At 37.3% G+C, this 22,245-nt stretch overlaps 1 protein-coding gene across 2 annotated transcripts in view; it reads right to left on the bottom strand.

The window, feature by feature from the left end:
* The window catches only part of ZBTB41 (zinc finger and BTB domain containing 41), a 44,369-nt gene that overhangs the window by 14,855 nt on the left and 7,269 nt on the right, over window positions 1–22,245 (bottom strand). For both annotated transcript variants that reach the window (XM_016184919.2, XM_007539737.3), the window contains 6 exons: window positions 16,139–16,346; window positions 15,380–15,449; window positions 12,597–12,744; window positions 6,703–6,832; window positions 2,587–2,682; window positions 1,282–1,388 (listed from right to left, as the gene is read on the bottom strand). In XM_016184919.2, the coding sequence (XP_016040405.1) occupies window positions 1,282–1,388; window positions 2,587–2,682; window positions 6,703–6,832; window positions 12,597–12,744; window positions 15,380–15,449; window positions 16,139–16,346 (759 nt within the window). The remainder of the gene's footprint in view (window positions 1–1,281; window positions 1,389–2,586; window positions 2,683–6,702; window positions 6,833–12,596; window positions 12,745–15,379; window positions 15,450–16,138; window positions 16,347–22,245) is intronic.

Below are 22,245 nucleotides of genomic sequence, written 5' to 3' on the forward strand. Positions count from 1 at the left end.
CTTAAGAAAGTAATTACTGCCTATTTCTTACTTTATATTTACAATAGTAATAACACCTGTTCTATTATGCTCATAAAAATGGCTCCTTCCCATTATTGTGCTCACTCAGTATTTCCTGAACATCAATCTGAGAGGAAAATATGAAAGAAATTTCCAGAATATAAAAATAAATCGATCAGAGTTAAGTACTCTTTTCCACAAATAGTTGACCAGTACACAAACTATTAATGCCTAAATGTAACTATTCCTCTTCAAACATCAAGTTTTGTTGACCTCTTTCAAAACAAATGAAAAGATAAATAAAAGCAAATTAGTAACAGCAGTCATTCATTGCACATATGTAAACAATAAGCAAAATGAAAATTTTCTTAAAACTTAAAAATAGGAGTCAAGCAGTAGCACAGCAGGTTAAGTGAAGGTGGCGCAAAGCACAAGGACCAGTGTAAGGATCCCGGTTCGAGCCCGCGGCTCCCCACCTGCAGGGGTGGTCACTTCACAGGCAGTGAAGCAGGTCTGCAGGTGTCTCTCTTTCTCCCCCCCCCCCGTCTTCCATTTCTTTCCATTTCTCTCTGTCCTAACAACGACGACATCAATAACAACAGTAATAACTACAACAACAATTTTTTTAAAAAGGGTAACAAAAGGGAAATAAATATAAAATAAAAAAATTATTAACAAAAAAAACCCAAAACTTAAAAATAGTGTTTAGTCAGGGTCAGGAGGTAGCACAGAGGGTTAAGCAAACAAGGCGTGAAGCGCAAGGACCAGCGAAAGGATTCCGGTTTGAGCCCCCAGCTCCCCACCTGCGGGGGGGGGGGGGGCGTCGCTTCACAAGTAGTGAAGCAGTACTGCAGGTGTCTCTCTTTCTCTCTCCCTCTCTATCTGCCCTACCGTCTCAATTTCTGGCTGTGTCTATCCAATAAATAAAGATAATAAAAAAATATTTAAAAAAAAAAAAGTATCACTACAGGGGTGGGGGCAAGCAGTAGTGAACGCATTGCCATGTGCAAGGACGCCGGTTTGAGCTCTTGCTGTCCACCCACAGGAGGGACACTTCACAAATGGTGAAGCAGCTCTGCAGGTGTCTTTCTCTCTCCCTCTCTAGTTCCCCTTCATCTCTCAGATTCTCTCTGTCTTATCAAATAAAATAGAAAGAAAAATGGAAGCAAAAAACAAAAGGAAAGAAAATTCACCAGTAATGGTGAATCCACAGTGCTGCCACTGCACTCCAGCAATTACCTTGGTGGTAATAATAAAAAAAAATTACAAAATACATTTTACCTGAATGTATTTTCTTGTGCTTTGTAAGGTGGTCATGACGAATAAATGTTTTCCCACATTCATCACACTCATATCTTTTATCATCGTGGTGCACTCGTAAGTGGAGTCTACAAAGAAAGAAATATTGACGACTGTTGGAACTGTCACTGTAACATGAAAAATCTAAACACTAGAAATTAACAACACAAATTGGGCTGTCTGCTCAACCACTCTCATAATCATTTGCTCTACTTCTATGACATGAGAGTCCTTCCTTGTCTTTCACTACCTGATTCTAGAGTTCCATTTCACCTCTTTCCAAAAAGCTCTTCAACATCTGCATATGCACATACTACTTCTGGATGACATTCCTTTCTAACTCTTCAGATTCAAAACCCACTTCACTGATTATACAAAATGCCTACTGTCAATACAGTTCTGATTGACAGAAATCTCAGCAGTAGCCAAGAGAAGTGAATCTGGAAAGAATTATAATCAAACATGTAAGTATCTAAGTGAATCAAACATATAACCATAACACAATACAGTACTGTATTAAGGCAAATTCTATTCTGGACCACTTGCACACTGACAATGAAGACAGAAGGTCACCCAAGGACATGTTATAAAAGGAAGAAATTATTACAATTCATTTAACTTAAATTATTCTTAGCTCCATATTCTGCTATCTAAATGAACACCTTTCCTATGTAAGTTAGCAAAGCAGGTACCATTTCTTCCATACCCAAAACTAACAAATTGACTATAGTAAGACAAAACGAACAATCTACCTAAAAAATAAATAAATAAATAAATAAATAAATAATAAAATTGTGACAGCACAATTCTGAAGGCTTAATATTAATCTCTCAAGAAATTAAATAAATGAAAGTTACCTGCATATCTGAAAGAAGACAAGTCACTTGATATTTCTTTTTCTTTTTTAATAGAGCCGAGACTCCAAAGTCCCAGGCTCAACATCCTGCATCACCGTAAGTCAGAACTGAGCAGTCATCTGGTCTCTCTCTCTTTTCTCTCTCTCGCTGTATCTCTTTCATTAGAATAAAGCAAATAAAACATTTCCAAAAGGTTCATTATCTGAATATTTAGCCAGAGATTTTGCTGTAAAAATAATTACACAAGATAAAGCTAACATACAGACTTTAAAAAAATTCAGTTATAGTTTTTACTGTTATTATTTTAACATAAAATACTATCTGATCAATTAAGAGTGAAAAATAACACCAAGCTTGGAACACTATATTTTTTTTTTAAAAAATTGAAGGCATGATTTACCTACTTAACAAAGAGAAAAGACTGAGTTACCTGTATGAGCTCCCATGACGAAAACTTTGCCCACAAATACTACAAAGGTGAGGTTTTTCTCCACTATGGATTCTCAAATGCTCTTTCAAAGTAGTTCTATATATAAGAAAACATACACACAGTTAATTTAAGATGTTCTTTTAAATGCTACTCTGTTAAACACAGATTTCCAGCAAGTGCTCAGGAAGGTGTCCAAGTTATGTGATAGTATAGCAATTCTACCCTAATTCTCCACAATATACTCTGCTTCTTATTGAGTCAGCCTTAACAACAAATAGCCATGCGTACTGTTTCTCTCTCAAAAATATAAAATAAAAATTTAACACTGATCTCACTTGCCAACAATTTTTCCAAAGTATTAACTACACAGTTTAAACAAACTTTCAAGAAGTACAAATTTAAAACGCTCAATTTTATCAGTACTGTAGTAGATTAAAAATGACAGGAATTTTGGTGGAGTGTAGCAATATGCAAGTAATTCAGCTAATCATTCTATTCCGTTCAGATATGTGCTTAGTACTTGTTTTGAGAATGTTCTGAGTCAAAGAAAACTTTGCAGACACGTGCACTTCAAGATACTAGTATAAAAAAAGAAATCATATAAAGGATACAGTCACTACTATTCCTAAAATCCTCCAGTCATTCTATCTTGGGTGGAGCTAGTATAATTACTTCTGCCACAGAGACATGATTAGCATTTCCTAGAGTTCTAACATTCAGAGTTCTCATATACATAAAGTGTTGAGTAATGATGGAAAAAGTTATTCAGGGGAGGGAAGTTAGTAAAAGGGCAATGCGTCTGTCTTCTGCAGCTTTTTCATCTTCAGTACCAAATGCTATTTTTTCCCCTACTATGTGAGGGCCTTGTGCTTTCCCTGATCCCTGATGGACTTTTTCCTTTTTCCTTTCATATACATAGAGAGGGAGACAAAGAGACAGAGAGACACCGCAGCGCTAGAGCTTTGCCCAATGTCACAGTGCTTCCATGTGGTGCCAGGAATTGAATCTAAACCCACAAGGCTAGGCAAGTACCCTATAAAACGAGCTATTTCTGGCCATTGGTTTTATATATTTCAATTTCTTATCTATTGAGCCATAAGACTGAATGTGAAATTGAAAGTCGATCTCTTCCAGTAGATGGTGTTCTTTTACAAAGTCTTATCCATACCAGACAAATGATTCTAAAGGTACGCCTGGCTGTGTGGAATATACTTCAAACTAGTCCTAGACTCCCATCTATCTATTCATGAAGTAAATAAAAGTGATAAGATGGAGGAAGTGCTGTTCTGACTTCTGGTTTATTTGCTTTTTTGTTCTAACAGAAAGATGTCAAGGGCCAGAGGGACATCACATAGGGCACATGCTTTGTCTTAATGGCAGACGCGATTCAAGACCCACCACAAGAGGTGCCATGGCACCAGTGAAAGCTCTGGTGCTGTGGTATCTCTCCTTCTTTCTCTTTGCCTCTCTCTCTCTCTCTTTCTGAATGAAACAATGGCCAGTAACGGTGAAATCACATATGCATGGAGCTCTGACTCTTAAAAAAATGTAAGTGGAAGAAAATAATTTTTATTTATTGCCACCAGGATTACTGCTGGGGGTTGGTGCCTGCAGGATGAGTCCAATACTTCCTGCAGCTAGTTTCTCCTTATCTTACTTTTTTTTTCCTTTGAATCTTTATGGGGGCGGGGGGCAGAACAGGGAGAAACTGATAAGGAAGGGGAAAACCGAGAGGGAAAGAGGAAAATAAACATGTGCAGACCTGCTTCACCACTTGTGAAGTGTCTCCCTGCAGGTGGGAAGCAGGGGCTTTGCACATGGTATTATGTGCACTTAACCAAGTGTGCTACCACCTGATCCCAGGAAAAAAAAAATCCCTAAGATAAGCTATAATTTATCAATCCATAAAAATGCAAGTTTTTTTTTTAAACAAAGCACACTGGTTTTGCTATTCTGTTACCACATCTGTTATTTTTAAAATGGTATTTCCAGTTTTTTAAATTATATAACTTTCAAATATTCAAAGAATATTTACTTTATACATAAGGCTTAAAGAATAGTATATTAGCACTTTATACTTCAGACTGCCTGCGAAAGATTCTTGATTTCATCCTTCCTCCAGCCTCTCTCAGAAATAACCATTCATGTCAATAACAATCTTTTTTGTTTGTTTTAGACCTCTATAGTTGACATCCCTAAATAGTATAATGTTTGCTATTAGCTGAGTAGCAAGCAAACAAAAATCTTACAAAAGTGACACTCTTTGACAAATGAATCCCGTGAGAATGTGAACAGGGTCTCTGAATCTAGGTCTGGCTAAGACTTCCCTGTGTTATTAAGAGCCCTTTCCCGTCATGAAGAAATAATGTGACATACAGGCATCACCACAATCAGAGCAGCTGGCAAAAAGAGTGGAACAAAGGCTTCATCAGAGAAGTAAATGAGCTGTTTTATGTTTTGCTTCTACGTTTACCATGATCTACCTCTAATTTCACAGATAGTTCCAAAAGGATTATTTCTGTGAAATGAAGTCAGTGTCCTATTAAGAGGAACCTCACTAGCATAAAGGTATTATACAAAAATTGAGCATAGATAAGAATCTGGGTCAAGGGGCCAGAGGGTGCCACACCTGGTTGAGTGTGCATGTTACAATGCTCAAGGATCTGGGTTCAAACCCCCCATTCTCCACTTGCAGGGGGAAAGCTTTAAAAGTAGTATAGCAATGTTACAGATGTTGCTCTGTCTCTCTCCCTCTCATTATCTTCCCTCTTGATTTCTGGCTGTCTCTATCAAAGAAATAAAGATAATAAAAAAAAATTTAAAAAAGAATCTGGGTCAAGAAAGGGGACACAGGGAGCTATTGAATGGGTATATAGTTTCATTGATGTAAGATAAGTTCTAGAGATTTGCTGCATTGCATAGCACCAGTAGTTAAAAAGACTGGAGTATGTTAAAACACAGTAAGAGGGAAAATTTCATGTTAAATGATTTTGTCATAGTGAAAAATGTCTGGGACAGACTTATTCTAACATTCTGATCTCTAGTGAAAAGAGAAGACATACCAGCAGCAATGTTACAGTGACCTGAACAAATCTGGCTCAAGCACCTCTACTATGACGACTTCTACTAGAGGAGATTGAGCACCCACACACACATATACTGTACATTTGATAGCCTTGGATCTTCATGCAATGTTCTCCTATGAATTCACTCTGCCTCTTTCTTTTGCAATAATTCCTATTACCTGTAGGCCCTGACTTCTTCTTGATTCTGTAATTTACTTTCTCACTGTGGGGAAGCAACACTTTAGCTGCTTCATGAGAAAGAGTACATTTTCCTTTAGTTATCTTACGAGGAGTGAGAAGAACAGACAGAGAGACTCACCAGAACACCATTCTATCAGATGCGGTTTCAGGGATGGAACACAAGGCCTCGGACATGCCGCTCATCCACCTCTCTGGCATTTTTTTTTTGACATTTGAAAATGTCTTTAATACTCTTAAACTTGATGGTTAGTTTGACTAAGAACAGAATACTAGGTTGGAATTTTGAAGGTACAATTGCATCATCTTACTTCTAATACTACTGCTAGAGCCAAGTCCAATTAATTCTTAATTTAGTTAAGGGAGGACTTCATTCTCTAGAAAAATAGAAAGCTGTGGAAGTTTCTCTTTCTCTTTTTATAGTATTCTGAAATACCACAGTGATATGCCTCGGAGCAGGTTGCTTTCACGAAATGTCCTAAAAATTTAATGAATCATTTCTGTCTGATAACTGATCTCCTTCACTTCTGGGAAATCATCTTGAATTATTTTATTGTTGATATTTTTCCCCTTTACATTCATCTATAATACTTAGTATCTTAGTGACCTTTTTCTATAGCATTCTATTTTTTAATAGAACACAAACACACACATATATATGTCATGATTCCAATTATTTACTTCTTTCTGAGGTTTTCTTTTCTATAGCATTTAATAAAATTCCTAATCTTAAATTTAAAGCTAAAGTATAAGGATCAAGTGTCTTGTGCTACTTTAATTCCTATAAGCAATAGTTGCTAATCATTTCTATATTAACAGGGCTAGCATACTGCTGGGTAAAGTAAGCCCTTACCGTTCTCGTACTGATTTGCCACAGATAAAGCAAGTCCATTTTCTCTTTCCACCATGGGTGCATTCTATATGGCGTTTCAAGTTTCCAGTGTCATTAAATTGGCGACCACATATATCACAGGGAAAAGGACCTAAAAAAGAAAGTAGTAGGCTTTTAAAGTTTAAAGAATAGACATGGGGGGTTGTCGGGTGGTAGCGCAGCGGGTTAAGCACACCTGGCGCAAAGCTCAAGGACTGGAGTAAGGATCCCGGTTTGAGCCCCCAGTTCCCCACAAGCAGTGAAGCAGGTCTGCATGTGTCTATCTTTCTCTTTTCCTCTCTATCTTCCCCATCTCTCTCCATTTCCCTCTGTCCTATCCAACAACAACATCAATAACAACAACAATAACTATAACAACAATAAGACAGCAAGGGCAACAAAAGGGGAAAAAAGCAAATAAAAAAAAAAGAATAGACAATATCTTCCTCAGATCATGAGTGACTCAGTGACAACATGCTTATCTTGCATGTTTGAAGCACTGCATAAAATGGCAGAGTGATATTCTGATCTATCTGTCTCTCTGTCTCTCAATAAAAAGGAAAATTTTTAAAAATATAAACATCTAACTAAACTAACAGATATGTTATAAATGGCTACCTACCACTAACAGAATATATACCACAATACAAAGTAATTATTTATAACTTTCTCTTTCCTTCTAGGTTGTTCATTTCTAGAAGACAGGTTATAATCATCTCTATGTCTCTAGACTGGAGCATAGCATTGAGACTTTAATTTAAAGTTCTGAATAAACTAATAATTTAACTAGTTGAAATAATCAATTCTTTTTTTCCCCGGTACATACAAAAATCTGGACTTTATTTGTGCTTAATTATTTTAAGAGAAGAAACTGTTTTAAATTGATTTCCAGACTTTACAATGTCTTGATCATATAAAAATGTCTCATCTGTGAGTTTTGGTGACACTTTTCTTTTCCCGCATGATTCTGGTATCTGGCTGAGAAGCATCAAATGAACAGTAAACTAACTTCATAGACAGTCATGGAAATGAGTCTCCAGCTCCAAAGTAGATTATAGGATAGCCACCAATAGGCCAACCTAAGTGATAATCATTTATAGTAATATATCCTTTGGCAGACTAACTTGGTAACTACTCAGAAATGTTATTAATCTTTGACTTCCTTTGATCTGTCTTTAGAGACCCCACCATGTGTCCTGGCGCCCCGCCTCCCCAGATCCCTGCTCCACTAGGGAAAGAGAGAGACAGGCTGGGAGTATGGATCGACCTGCCAATGCCCATGTTCAACAGAAAAGCAATTATAGAAGCCAGACCTTTCACCTTCTGCACCCCACAATGATCCTGGGTGCATACTTCCAGAGGGATAAAGAATGGGGAAGCCATCAAGGGGAGAGGGATTGGATACGGAGTTCTGGGGGTGGGCACTGTGTGGAAATGTACCCTCTTATCCTATAGTATTGTCAATATTTCCATTTTGTAAATAAACATTTTTAAAAAGGATAAAGAGGAAGAGAAAAGGGGAAGGGGAAGAGAGGTAAGCGGAAAATGAAAATCCCTTAGGAGCAGTTGCTTGCTACATCAGTGGAGCCAGGCTAGTGTCCCTTGTCCAGGTGATATTCATATAAGAAGGAACCTACTGCCTACAGAAACCTCTCTTTCAACTTCTTACATAAGATATGTGAGCATTAGCAATATAGAATTGTAAATCTTTGAACATCCTCTTTATAGTCCAGAATTCCTTGGAGTGATAGTTTAACCTTTTAAAGCATTGTCCCAATGCCAAGCATTCTCTGGAAGAAATAATCAATTCTTAGTTGGAAGTCAGAGTGGAACAAAGTAGAAAATGTTACATATTAAATTCCTGGGAACAAGAGGTAAAAATAAACTTTGGAAAAACATAGTACTTAAGAAGTCATAGAATGGAAATGTATTAGCATCTCTTATAACCATTTATTTGTTAACAACACTGAGTAGAATGAATATACTATGGCATATTGCTGTTTAGCTTTACAAAATTAAATCCAAATTTCTCAAAGCAAAATTGATTCGTAACTACATTTGAAAATATCAACATGATTTTATCACATAACTACAGAAGACTGAACAGCAAACTAAAAGATATGTGGAAAAAGAAGTATAGTTGATGCAATTTAAAGAAGTATTAGGAGAAAGATATATAGATGTGTGTGTCTGTGTGTGTGTGTGTGTGTATATATATATATATATATCTCACATACACTCATTCAGTCCAGGAGTGGTAGGACCCCACATGTACTAGACCCTGGTGCTAAGGGAGAAAAAAACGCAGTATGACTATTCAGGTAGTTTTCTTTCTCTTTTTTTTTTAAATGTGTTTGTTTTATATTATTGTATTTTTATTATTTATATATTTTTTTTGTCAAAGCACTGCTCAGCTTTGGTTTACTGTGGCGTAGGGGATTGAACTTGGGAACTTGGATCTTTAAGCAGGAAAGTCTTTTGCATAACCATTATGCTATCTTCCCAGATTTTTGAGTTGTATTTCTTGACTACTTCTCTCAGAAGTACCAAATAAATAATCCTCATGTCAGTAGCTAGTGTGAATGTGATGAATGTGGGTCACAACAACCTAAAGCAGAAACAACCCCAGTGTGGCACCTAGTACCTGTTGAAGAAGTTTCTGAACTCAGACTTCCTGGTAATTGTTATCAGAAATCCTACTGCATCTATGTTTGTAAAATATATCTTGCTTGTTATTTGTCTAGAAGGATATTTCTTTGACTAATATACCATGAGGCCTGTATTTTAGGCTCTGCCCTGATATGATAAAATCCTGCTCTAAGGTGAAGTCTGGATATTTTAGAGATTACTGCCCACAGAGAGTAAACGGTGGACTGCCACAGGGATCACCCATGAATCTGAATGCCTGGCTGCTGCCCTAAGTGTGTGGAGATTGTGCATGGGATAACTGGAATAAACTCAGTATCTATGGCATCAAAAGAATGTACCTGACATAATGACATTTGAATAATGACAGTTTTAAGCATCCTTGTCCTGATGTTTTTTCTCCCTTAGAAGTGTTTTCTGATCTTTGTCTATGTAATATATAACCACCTGTTTTTTTAAATATTTATTTATTTATTCCATTTGGTTGCCCTTGTTGTGTTTTTTATTGTTGTAGTTATTGTTGTCGTCGTCGTTGCTGGACAGGACAGAGAGAAATGGAGATAGAAGGGGAAGACAGAGAGGGGGAGAGAAAGATACGACACCTGCGGACCTGCTTTACCGCTTGTGAAGCGACTCCCCTGCAGGTGGGGAGCCAGGGCTCGCACCGGGATCTTTATGCCGGTCTTTGCGCTTCGCGACACCTGCACTGGCTTTTTTTTTTTTTTTTCTGAATCATTACAATGTAATGTATACGTTTTACAAGTAAATACTCCTTGCAGCTTGGGACGAGGGGCACACTTTGACACTGTCCTAGAGAGGGATGTCATGTGTGTGCGTTCACACTGACCTCCTCTGATCAACTATGGAAACAGGCTGTGGTTACTTTTTCTCCACCGTGGGATGAGTCTAATCTCAGGGTACTTCGAAGTGCCTAAAGTTCTCTCCATCTGTGTATTCATTATAATTATCACCATGGAACTTGCTAGGAATGCAAATTCTTGGGCTGTACGCCAGTCCTGAACCACCTGTATAATGTACAGTGACTCAAGGAACACAGGATACAAAGTTTTATAAGGATATAAAACTTTTCATATATATGCATACATAGATGAAAAAAACCTACATTATGTATAGGAAATACTCAAAGTGGAGCCCTATTAGGCATGTTTTTGTTCATAAATAAGGATGGCCAAAAGTGAAAAAGTATTACTTATTTCACAACACCATATTTCTCAAATGACTGAAAACAGCAGTAATTTTAATACTAGAAATAACACATTCACAGAGAAAGCAAAGCACACTGAATGGCTCTATACTTGTATTTAATAGACATAGTACTTCACTTAATCCTCACAAGAATACCTGTAAGTGGGTCTGAACCTTGCTTCATAAATGAGAAACCTGCAGTTCTGTGAAGACGTCCCTGCTAACATAATTAAATGACTGAGGTTTGGAAATCAAGCCTGGATTTCTTTTTTTTTAATTTTTATTAGTGATTTAATAATGATTAGCAAGACTGTAAGATATCAGGGGTATAATTCCACACAGTTCCCACCACAAGCATTCTATGACTCATCCCCTCCACTGGGAACTTCCCTATTTTTTATCCCTCTGGGAGTATGGACCAAAATTATTTTATTTTTATTTATTTATTATTTTATTTATTAGAGGGTTAATGGTTTACATTCAACAGTAAAATACAATAGTTTGTACATGCATAACATTTCCCAGTTTTCCACATAACAATTCAACTCCCACTAGTGGACCAAAATGCCTTTGGGGGTACAGAAGGTGGAAGGTCTGGCTTCTGTAATTGCTTCTCCAATGTTCATGGATATTGGCAGGTCGATCCATACCCCCAGCCTGTTTCTATCTTTTCCTAGTGGGGTAGGGATCTAAGGAGGTGGGACTTCAGGACACATTGGTGAGGCTGTCTACCCAGGGAAGTCACGATGGAATCCTAGTAGCATCTGCAACTCGATACACCTGAATTTCTAACTTGTACTTCTACATCAAGCAGTACCTACTACTTTTTTTCTAGTGTCAACCTAACTTAATAATTTCAACTCTTTGAAAATTTAAACAGATTAAGCATTTGCAATATATATTTGTGTGGGAATAGCACAGTAATACAATGACTTATTTACTTGTTTGATTGCTCACTTGATTATAACACCTCAAATAAAATGGGGGAAAGGTCTCTCTCTACTTGAAATGACAGAAAGTAACAATCTGGATTGTCATAAAGTACCTACTTATACTAACATTTAGTACCTTGAGCACAACATTAGGAAGAAAAGTCACTCAACACAATATTGAGTTCCAAATATACTCAGTTTATTATACTCCCTAAAATCAACAACAACAAAATTTTTTTCATGACCAGGGCGCTCTGAACTCCAACTCCAATAGGATCCAGAGAGAAAAGAGGAAACAAAAAGGACATTCAGAAGTAGTAATAGGCGTAGGAATGATTTGGAAAGAGAGGATGCAGGATCACAGAAAAAAAAAGGGGGGGTGGGAGGAGCTTATATGTAAAAATATAGATAATTATAGAATAGTCAACCCATTATCTGTGACCTTAGGAGAACTCCTGCAGCTTGCAGTGGTGGGAATGGGGACACAGAACTCTGGTGGTGGGAACAGTGCAGAGTTATACTTATTATCTTACAATATTGTAAATCAATATTAAGTCACTAATAAAATTTTTAAAAATTTCCAAATAAAAATGTCTAACCAAAGCACTAAGACACTTACCTACCAATCAAATATGGATAAATGCAGTTTATGACCAGAAGCACATTTCCACCAAGTAAAATACATACACACACACAAAAGACCACATACATGCACACACACAACATATTTGCTCCCAGAATTGCAGCAAACCCACTGCTCTTCCTTCCCAAATGATGTGACTTCCTTCTCCCAAGTGGCTCAACGACAGCAGGTTTTTCCAGCGTGATGTGATAATCAATACTTGCCATGACTGCTTCTGGAAAGTTAATTTGCGGGGGCCAGGTGGTGGTGAACCTGGTTAAGTGTACACAATGCAGTGCACAAGGTTCAAGCCCCTGGTCCCCCAGCTGCAGGGGGAAGCTTTATGAGTAGTGAAGCAGGGGTGTAGAAGTCTCTCTGTCTCTTTCCCTATCTCCTCCTCTCCTCTCATTTCTCTCTGTCTCTATCCAATAATAAATATTTTTTTAAAAAAAGAAAGTTAATTTGCTCACCCAGGTGGAATTTTTCTTGATGCTTTAACCGTGCAAATCGTGACTTAAAATGTTCTTCACAATAGGTGCACTTAAAAGGTTTATCTTGAGAGTGAAGAATCATATGTTCCTCCAAGTGTGGCCTTCGAGTGAAAGATTTCTTACAAATCTAAAAAGAAATTTAGTAAAGGAAATGTAAGGGAACTTGAATTAAAAATTAAAATACATAATTTATGTTGAGAAATAAGCCCAAAAATTCAAGTAATGAGAAAATCCACCAGAAAAAGAATTTCACCAAAGTATAGTCAAGTCTTAATTGATTAGAAAAATAACTACTTGGAGGAGTACCAATAAGGAAGACTCTTTCAAACATTCTTTGTGAGAGAGACAGAGAGACTAGAAAAGATCAGACCACTACTCCACTACTTATGATCTACTTGCTTTGTCTTTTGGGGGACAGAAATAAGACCTCATACATGCAAGGGATGTGCTCCATTACTGAGTTACCTTCTCGGCCTAGTAAAGAAATTACTTTAAATTAGTGATAAAGGCAGCTGAACTTCAATTCTTTTTTTTTTTAAAAAAAAAAAAACCTTTGTCAGCATTGGGGGTGAGAGGTTTTAACTACTCCTGATCAACTTCCTCCAATAAAAACAGAGACAGAGAAAAGGAGAAACACAATAGCACCCACATTTTCTCTAGTGTTGTAAGGGCTAAGTTAGAACCGGATAGTACACATGACAAAGTTGGAATGTTACCAGGTAAGCTGTGTTGCCTTTATTTTTTAAATTTTATTGGATAGAGATAGCCAGAAATCCAGAGGAAAGGGTGGGATAGAGAGAAAGAGAGAGAGACATCTGCAGCACTGCTTCACCACTGATGAAGCTTTCCCCCTGCAGGTGGGTACCGGGGACTTGAACCTGGGTCTTTGCGCATTGTAACATCAGGTGTGCCACCACCCAGCCCCTGTCTACCTTCTCATAGACTAATTTCTAAGATTACAAAATTATCTTACTATTTTACCTCTAGTCAAATTTCTAAAGCCATTTATGTATTTCATGAATAAAAGTTTATCATTGCTTAAAGTGGTGAAATTTAGTAAAGAGAATTAACCATTTTATGTATTCAAATATTAATTTTGGGAGTTGGGTGGTAGCACAGCGGGTTAAGCACAGGTGGAACAAAGCGCAAGGACTGGCATAAGGATCCCAGTTTGAGCCCCGGGCTCCCCACCTGCAGGGGAGTTGCTTCACAGGGGGTGAATGAGCTCTGCAGGTGTCTATCTTTCTCTTCCCCTCTCTGTCTTCCCCTGCTCGCTCCACTTCTCTCTGTCCTCTGTTGTCCAACAATGACGACAACAATAACTACAACAAATATAAAACAAGGGCAACAACAAGGAATAAATAAAATATTTCAAAAATTTTTAAAAATTCAAATAATAATTTCAATTCCTAAAAGACAAGCCAGAGAAATGATGAAAATTTTGCTGTACATAGAAACAGTAACATAGGGTTATAGGTTACACTTCAGCTATTTTTCACTTTTTCCCCCCCCTTAATTTCCAGAGTACTTCTCAGCTCTGACTTACAGTGGTACAGGGGACTGAATCTAGGATTTTGGAGACTCAGGCATGACAGTTCATTTGCATAACCATTATGCTATCTGCCCTGGCCTTGTTTTTCCTTTTAAAAATGTATCTAAATTATGCAAAGTACTTTAGGGGGTGTGGAGAATAAAGATATCTTTCCTAACAAACTCCCTAACACTTCCTGGTATTGGAAGTGATGCTCTGGGGTTTCTGTGGTCAGATTATAAAAAGCTAATGCAAACATAGTTTTTACGTAGGTTTCTAGGAATACATACTCACTCCCGGAGCCTAGCTGCTTTGACAGAAAGAAGCACAAGAAGCCCACAATAACTAAAAGCAGATCAGTATAAGAGCTCCTAACTCACTAGTTTAGGCACCTAGCTGGTCATTGATCAATCCCATTGCCAACCACATGAATGACTCATTTTGGAAGTTGCCCCAAACGAGATCAGATGAGATCACCCATTACCAGAAAACAACTTAGCTGAATTTATGAGGAGAGAATAACCTACAAAATCTTGCACATATTTTGACTACTAGCCCATAAAAGATAATATCCAACAAAACAGCCGTTTAAGGTCACTGAATTTTGAGCAACAGATAACTAGAAATGGAGGGAAAATGCCACCATTCCATACTTATAGTACAACAGTATTGCCACAACTCATATACCTGGCTGCAAATACATAGTATAGTGATGACAATAAAAATAAAAACTGGCAGTCTGGCTGTAGCACATCGGGTTAAGTCCGCATGGCGCCAAGCACAAGGAACAGTGTAAAGATCCCGGTTGGAGGCCCTGGCTCCCCACCTGCAGGGGAGTTACTTCACAGGTGGTGAAGCAGGTCTGCAGGTGTCTCTCTTTCTCTCCCCGCCTCTGTCTTCCCCTCCTCTCTTCATTTCTCTCTGTCCTATTCAACAACGACAACATCAATAACAACAATAATAACTACAGCAATGAAACAACAAGGGCAACAAAAGGAAAATAAATAAAAATATACTAAAAAAATAAAAACTAAGATTTCTATTTCTCAGCTCCATCATCTAAGAAGGAATCCACATTAAACTTACTTTACAAAAGTACTAGGATAACACTCTACAAAAGAAAGATTTTACAAGTGATATTAAGTCAACGTATATTACTTTAAAACCCAATCACTTCCAAATGTAACATTTCATTTATTCTGCTTTGCTACTGCAAATTAAAAGATCTTACATCACATTTCCAACTCTCACTCTTAGTCTTCTTAATGGAAATAAATTCTTGTGCATTTTCAGGATGAAATCTAGAGAAGAAAAACAAAGACTATTAGGGAAAGATGACACTAGTTAGGATACTTCATATGATTTTTGGTAGTAATTAATTACAAGATCCTGGCATAGGTTCCTTTCATAAGGAGATAGGGAGGTATACATTAGTACTTAATGGATATCGGAAGGCATCTTCAATATTTATGCTTAGAAATAGCCAAAGTCTACTCATATTTTAAATGTACTCAAGAATCTAGCTTAGCTACTTGGGTAAAATTCAAGGTAATTCTCTTGACTTTTGTCCAAATTTAAATAAATTTAATTTCTTTTGAGTTAAATAGGCAACACTATGTTAAATACTCTTTCATAAAGTTTTATATATTAAAGACAAATAAAGAACAAGTTCCCCAAGGTCTTTTAAGTTGTATTTTGAATGTTTCTATATTTTGAAAACGTAACTCCCAAAACCCAAGACATAAAAAAAATAAATAAAATGTTGTAGTTCGAATCTCTACAATAGAACATAGCTCTTGTTTCTACATCAAAACCCTTCTTTATAAGAGCACTAACACAAAAACGGACAAATTAGCATTTATTGCTTTACTAATTTGAGAAATGCTGAGCAGCAACAGTACTGGACGCACTCCAAAGATGTTTACAGTTGGCGACGTCTTTCCATTAGAAGGCGTAATAAACTAGACTGCGGAAGCAAGACAATACTTGCCTCTTCACATGCTTGGCTAAAGTCTTCTTGCTTGCATGAAGCTTATTACAATAAGGGCACTTGTGCTCCTTCTTATGAAAGTCTGTTTCGTTACTGTGCTTCTTTCTGTGAACAGTTAGGTTAGACTTTGTTGAATAGCGTTGGTGACAAATATCACACTCAAAGGGCTTCTCACCTGTGTGAACACGTGTGTGGCTCTCATATTTCCCTAAAGAATGAGAAATTAAAATTACAATCTAATATGCTGACTATAAAATGACTGAAATATGACAAGGGGATCAGAACCTTATGATTAGTAGCACAGTAAGTACACATACAATCAAAATTAGAAAGAGGCTCATTCAAGTCTCTACCTTGGTTACTTCTTGAAGAAGTCTATATTGCTTTGAGTTTACTGTTCCAAGTAGGCCTATGTTGGAAGGTGTAGTTCATTTTCAAAATCCAACTATTCATTATTATGTATTTTTGAAAGGTCAAAAACTTGGGGAAATTAGCTTAAAATTCCATTTGCAAAAATTTCGAAACTCAAACAAAAAATACTTCAATGTATTTAATTTGAAACAGGTCACTATCAAATAAAAAAAAAATTAAAAAAAAAAAGTCAAAACACAGATTACTATCAAGGTCAGCTCCAAAAAGGGAAAGAAATCTCCTTTCATTTAAGATTCAGAATTTTGTGACTTTAATTATGTACGTAGATAAACTGAAAGGACTCTTCAGATTAAAAAGGAACAATCATATATGACATTTTCATCTCTCTACAGAAAGTCATCAGTGAACTACAAATCTAGTTCCCTTTGTGATAAACCATTACAAATTATAAAATACCAAGGAACAAGCAAATCTTCTGTATTTGCTTGATTGTTATTAAACTGCTGACAACAATAAATATAGATACAGACAATGGGCCCGGGTGGTTCACATGCTACCTACCAAGCGCAAGACCCTAGGTTCAAGTCCTAGCTTCACAAATAATGAAGCACTGCTACAGGTGTCTCTTTCTCCCTCCCTTTTAATCTCTCCCTTCCATCTCAGTTTCTGTCTCTGTCCAATAAATAACAAAATATTTTTAAAAAATATACATATATATAGGAAATGGAGGAAAAGGAAGGGATGAATAGGCATAATGTATAAGTATGCTCTTAATGGAGATTTGTATTACAGTCTAAATAAAGACTGGAGTTCTGTACAAACAATAGGGTATTTTCAAAATAATCCAGAAATTTTCAGAGACCTCCTAAAGAGAAAAGCTCAATCAAAAATTAAAAGGGGGCAGGTGGTAGTGCACTGGGTTAAGCGTACAAAGTATGAAATGCAAGAGCCCACGCAATGATCCTGGTTCGAGCCCCCAGCACCCCATCTGCAGGGGGTCGTTTCACAAGTGGTGAAGCAGGTCTGCCGGTGTCTCTCTCCCTATCTCCTCCTCTTCCTCTTCACTTCTCTCTGTCCTATCCAATAAAGTGGGAAAAAAAAAAAAAAAAGGCTTCCAAGAGCTGTGGATTCTGTGGCACTGAGCCCCAGCAGTAACCCTGGAGGCACAAAACATATAATAATAATAAAATAAATACAAAAATAAATAAATAATGCTTCTCTTAATTTCCACTGTATTCCTACACAGAATAGAAATGGCAATATCATTATTTAGAATATATTTTTCCACAATATAGGGATAGATTATCAGAATGAGTAATGGCACAGAACCTGGATCCATGCAGCTGAATTTACAAGCTATGTGACTACAGCCTGGCAAATTATTGTAGATAAAATGGTAGACCTTCAAGCATGAAATCCCAAGTTTGATTCCTAGTATCACATATGTCAGAATGATAACCTGGTATTCTCTCTCATAAACAAACAAACAAACATCTTTTAAATAAAATAAGAACAGAGGTTACATGACCTTGGACAAGTAACCTTAGTATACCTCAAATTTTTCTCAATTGAAAAAAAATAATAGTGTTAACTTTGGAAAACTGAAAAATTATTTATAAGAATAAATGAATACAGAAAAGGCAATGACAACAATGCCTGCCACACTAGGAGCTAGCATTTAAGGCTGGCTGTTACTCCTAATTTAGAATCAATCTTCAGAAAGTATGCATCTAATAAGAGAAAGAATTACAGGGGCCAGGTGGTAGCGCACCTGGTTAAGCACACATGTTACAGTGTGCAAGGACCTGGGTTCGAGCCCCCAGCCCCTACCTGCATGGGGAAAGCTTCACGAGTGGTGAAGCAGGGCTGCAGGTGTCTCTCTATCTCCCCTGTCCTCTCAATTTCTGGCCGGCTCTATCCAATAAGCAAAGATATTAATAAAAAAAAAATTTAAAGAAGAAATTTCAGTTAAGGACACTTTCAAACAACAGGCAGTAAAAATAAAAATACTATCAATATGAACAGCAGTTTCCTCTTCTTTTTAAAAATATTTTATTTGAGGGAGTCGGGCAGTAGTGCAGAGGGTAAAGCGCACATGGCGCAAAGCGCAAGGACTGGTGCAGCCATATCAGTTCGAGCCCTGGGCTCCCCACCTGCAGGGGTGTTGCTTCACAGGTGGTGAAGCAGGTCTGCAGGTGTCTTATCTTTCTCTCTCCCTCTGTCTTCCCCTCCTCTTTTGATCTCTCTTTGCTCTATCCAACAACAATGACAGCAATGACAACAATAAAAATAACAACTACTATAAACAAGGACAATAAAGGGAAAAATGGCCTCCAGGAGCACTGGATTTGAGTGCAAGCACCAAGCCCCAGCAATAACCCCGGAGGCAAAAAAAAAATTGTTATCTTGGGCAGAGAGTGAGATATTGAGAGGTAAGAAAGAGAGTGAAAGACACTTACACCACTGCTCCACCACTTGGGAAGCTTCCCCACTGCAGGTGGAATCTGGGGGCTTGAAGCAGTCATTACCCAGTGTAATGTAGGTTCTTTACCAGATCAGCTACCACCTGACCCCAAAGAGCAATTTTCATTGAAAGTTTAACTTTGATTTGTCTTGCAAAATAAATATCTACATTTTTTTTTCAGATTTGTCTTGCAAAATAAATATCTACATTTTTTTTTTCAGGTCAAAGCTAAGGTCACGGAAAGGAAAACCTACAACCAACTTCATAAACATCTACTCACCAATTTGTTACACATGTCCATATATGATTAAATTTAATAACTGTGTGTCTAAAACTAGTTATAGTATATTTAAAAAAATGAATAAATACTGAGGAACAAGAACCAAAGCATATTTCTTAAGGTAGGGGAAAAACAGAAACGGAAAGAAAAAAAAAAGTGAAGTGATAAACAAAATACATACCAAAATGGTAAGGAAAATCGATAGGCTATTTAGGTGTAGAACATTCTTTTTTTACATTTTTTTACATGCATGTAACTAGAAAAATACAGTCAACATTTGGGTACCTGTTAAATTACTTCTATGGTCTTAAGTTAATAACAACCTCTGTTTATCTGAATTTACTGGTATTTCATGGGGCTGTGAGCAGAAAATGGAAATTAATACAGATACATGTTATCATTACCATTATTAAATTCACTATCTACAGGCATGTAGATAATGTCTCAAACACAGGTGCACCTGATTTGTGAGTATGTATTATAATAACAGATCAAACTTGGTTTTTTGTCTCAACACACACTTGCTGTAACAAAAACTGCTTATTCTCTCAGTTCTCCATTTCCCAGTAATGAGGCATATGCCTCATTCCTGCACACACAGGCACACCTTACCACCTGCACTTTTCTCTGCTGTATTCAAGGGTTAAGATTGACAGTGGGACTTAATGGGGAGAAAGTATTATTGTTTGTCCCAACTTGAACCTGGAATGATTGTTCACAGACATAGGTTTTCGGGGAAGTCATGACGCTTTCCTGTGTTTTTATTTGCAAAAATGCATCATGACTTTTCCAACAACCTGAAATTATGGTTTCAATCAATGTTTTACAAACTAATTATCGTGAGTTTTCATAGAAAAAATTCCTTGGGGGCCAGGTGGTGGCACACCTGGTTGAGTGTACATGTTACAATGTGCAAGGACCCAGGTTGGAGTCCCCGGTCCCCACCTGCAGGGGGAAAGCTTCACGAGTGGTGAAGCAGGGCTGCAGGTGTCTCTGTCTCTCTTCCTCTCTAGCCCCCCTTCCCTCTTGATTTCTAGCTGTCTCTAGCCAATAAATAAATAAAGATAATAAAAAAAATTACAAGAAAAGAAAAAATTCCCTGGGCTGTGGTTGAAACTAGAGGGGAAAAATATAGAAGAGATTAGAGTAGGTTATGCCCAAGTGCATTCGCACTAATTTCACATAATTTTTCAGCTTCAATATACATATGAGCACATATATACAAGTACATATTGCCCAATGATCTTTTTCTAATCTCAAACCATCACAAAAATAAAAAGCCATTAACTTAATTTGGGAAATTTAATGTATGAAATGGGACGATGATACCACACAGTTTCTTAAGGAAGAATCTTTCTGAGCCAGTTTTATTCTCCTGGCGTGCCTGTATTGCATTCCTTAACATGTTACATACCTACTGAACATGAGCAAAGGCACAGAATGCAAACACTATTAATATTTACTAATATTCCACAGTTTTAATTTGGTAAACAGAGATGACCATATGAAAGTTTTTCAGTTTTCCTTGACAGTTTCCATATTTCATTTTCAAATGATGTAAATGAGATGCTATCACAACAAAAAAAGAAAATCAAGAGTATACAGTCTGATTTTTTTAAAATGACTATCTTATATGTGATTTATCAAACAAATCCATTCTATTTTTTTTTTAACCAGTAGTGCACTGATCAGCTCTGTGGTGGTGTGGGAGACTGAACTCAGGACTTCAGAGACTCAGGTGTGAGGCTCTTTGCATAACCATTATGCTAGATACCGCCACCCCAGACTCATTCTTTCAGTTATATATTTATTTATTTATTGGGGGACTAATGTTTTATAGTCAACAGTAAATACAATAGTTTGTACATGCATAATATTTCTCACTTTTCCACACAGCAATACAACCACTGCTAGGTCCTCTGCCATGTTCCAGGACCTGAACTGAGGGCTGACTCTGCATATTCAGCACAGATTCTCAGAGGGAATTCTGTACCCGAGTCCAGGATTAGTTCTAAATTTTTTAATCTACATAGAATTACCATGTTTAAAACAATTGGTGGGGATAGAAGAAGTACTATTCAATCACTATCTATATCTGTTTCTTGTATTTTTTTTTCTTATGCCAAAAGATGCCATAGTAAGAGCCAGGTGGGGGAGTCGGGTTGTAGCGCAGCAGGTTAAGTGCAGATGGCACAAAGCGCAAGGACCAGTATAAAGATCCTGGTTAGAGCCCCCGGCTCCCCACCTGCAGGGGAGTCGCTTCACAAGTGGTAAAGCAGATCTGCAGGTGTCTCTCTTTCTCTCCCCGTTTTCCCCTCCTCTCTCCATTTCTCTCTGTCCTATCCAACAATGATGACAACAACAATAATAACTACAACAATGAAACAACAAGGGCAACAAAAGGGAATAAATAAATATTTTTAAAAAAATAAATAAGGGCCAGGTGATGGCGCACTGGTTAAGCACACATTACAATGCGCAATAACGCAGGTTCAAGCTGCCAGTCGCCACCTGCAGGGGAAAGCTTTGCCAGTAGTGAAGCAGTGTTGCAGGTGGCTCTGTTTCTCCTCTATCACCCCTTCCCTCTTGATTTCTGACTGTCTCTATGCAATAAATATAATGATAAAATAAAGAATTAAAAAAGATTCTATAATAATTTATAAATCAAAATATTCACATCAAATTTATCAAATAAAATTGTCAATTAAAAATATATATTGTTTCATCCACAGCATTTTTCTGAATTGACAGCCAATATGAATTGTGTCCCAAATCAGGAGACATAAACTATAATATTTTCACATAAAAACATTTGACCAGGGGTTGGGCAGTAAGTAGCACAGCGGGTTAAATGCACATTGCACAAAGGGCAAGGATCTGCTAAGGATCCAGGTTTGAGCTCCTGGCTTCCCACCTGCAGGGGGGTCACTTTGCAAGCTGTGAAGCAGGTCTGTAGGTGTCTGTCTTTCTCTTCCCCTGTCTTCTCATCCT

This window comes from Erinaceus europaeus, chromosome 19 (assembly GCF_950295315.1).
Source record: "Erinaceus europaeus chromosome 19, mEriEur2.1, whole genome shotgun sequence".
Classification (NCBI taxonomy): domain Eukaryota; kingdom Metazoa; phylum Chordata; class Mammalia; order Eulipotyphla; family Erinaceidae; genus Erinaceus; species Erinaceus europaeus.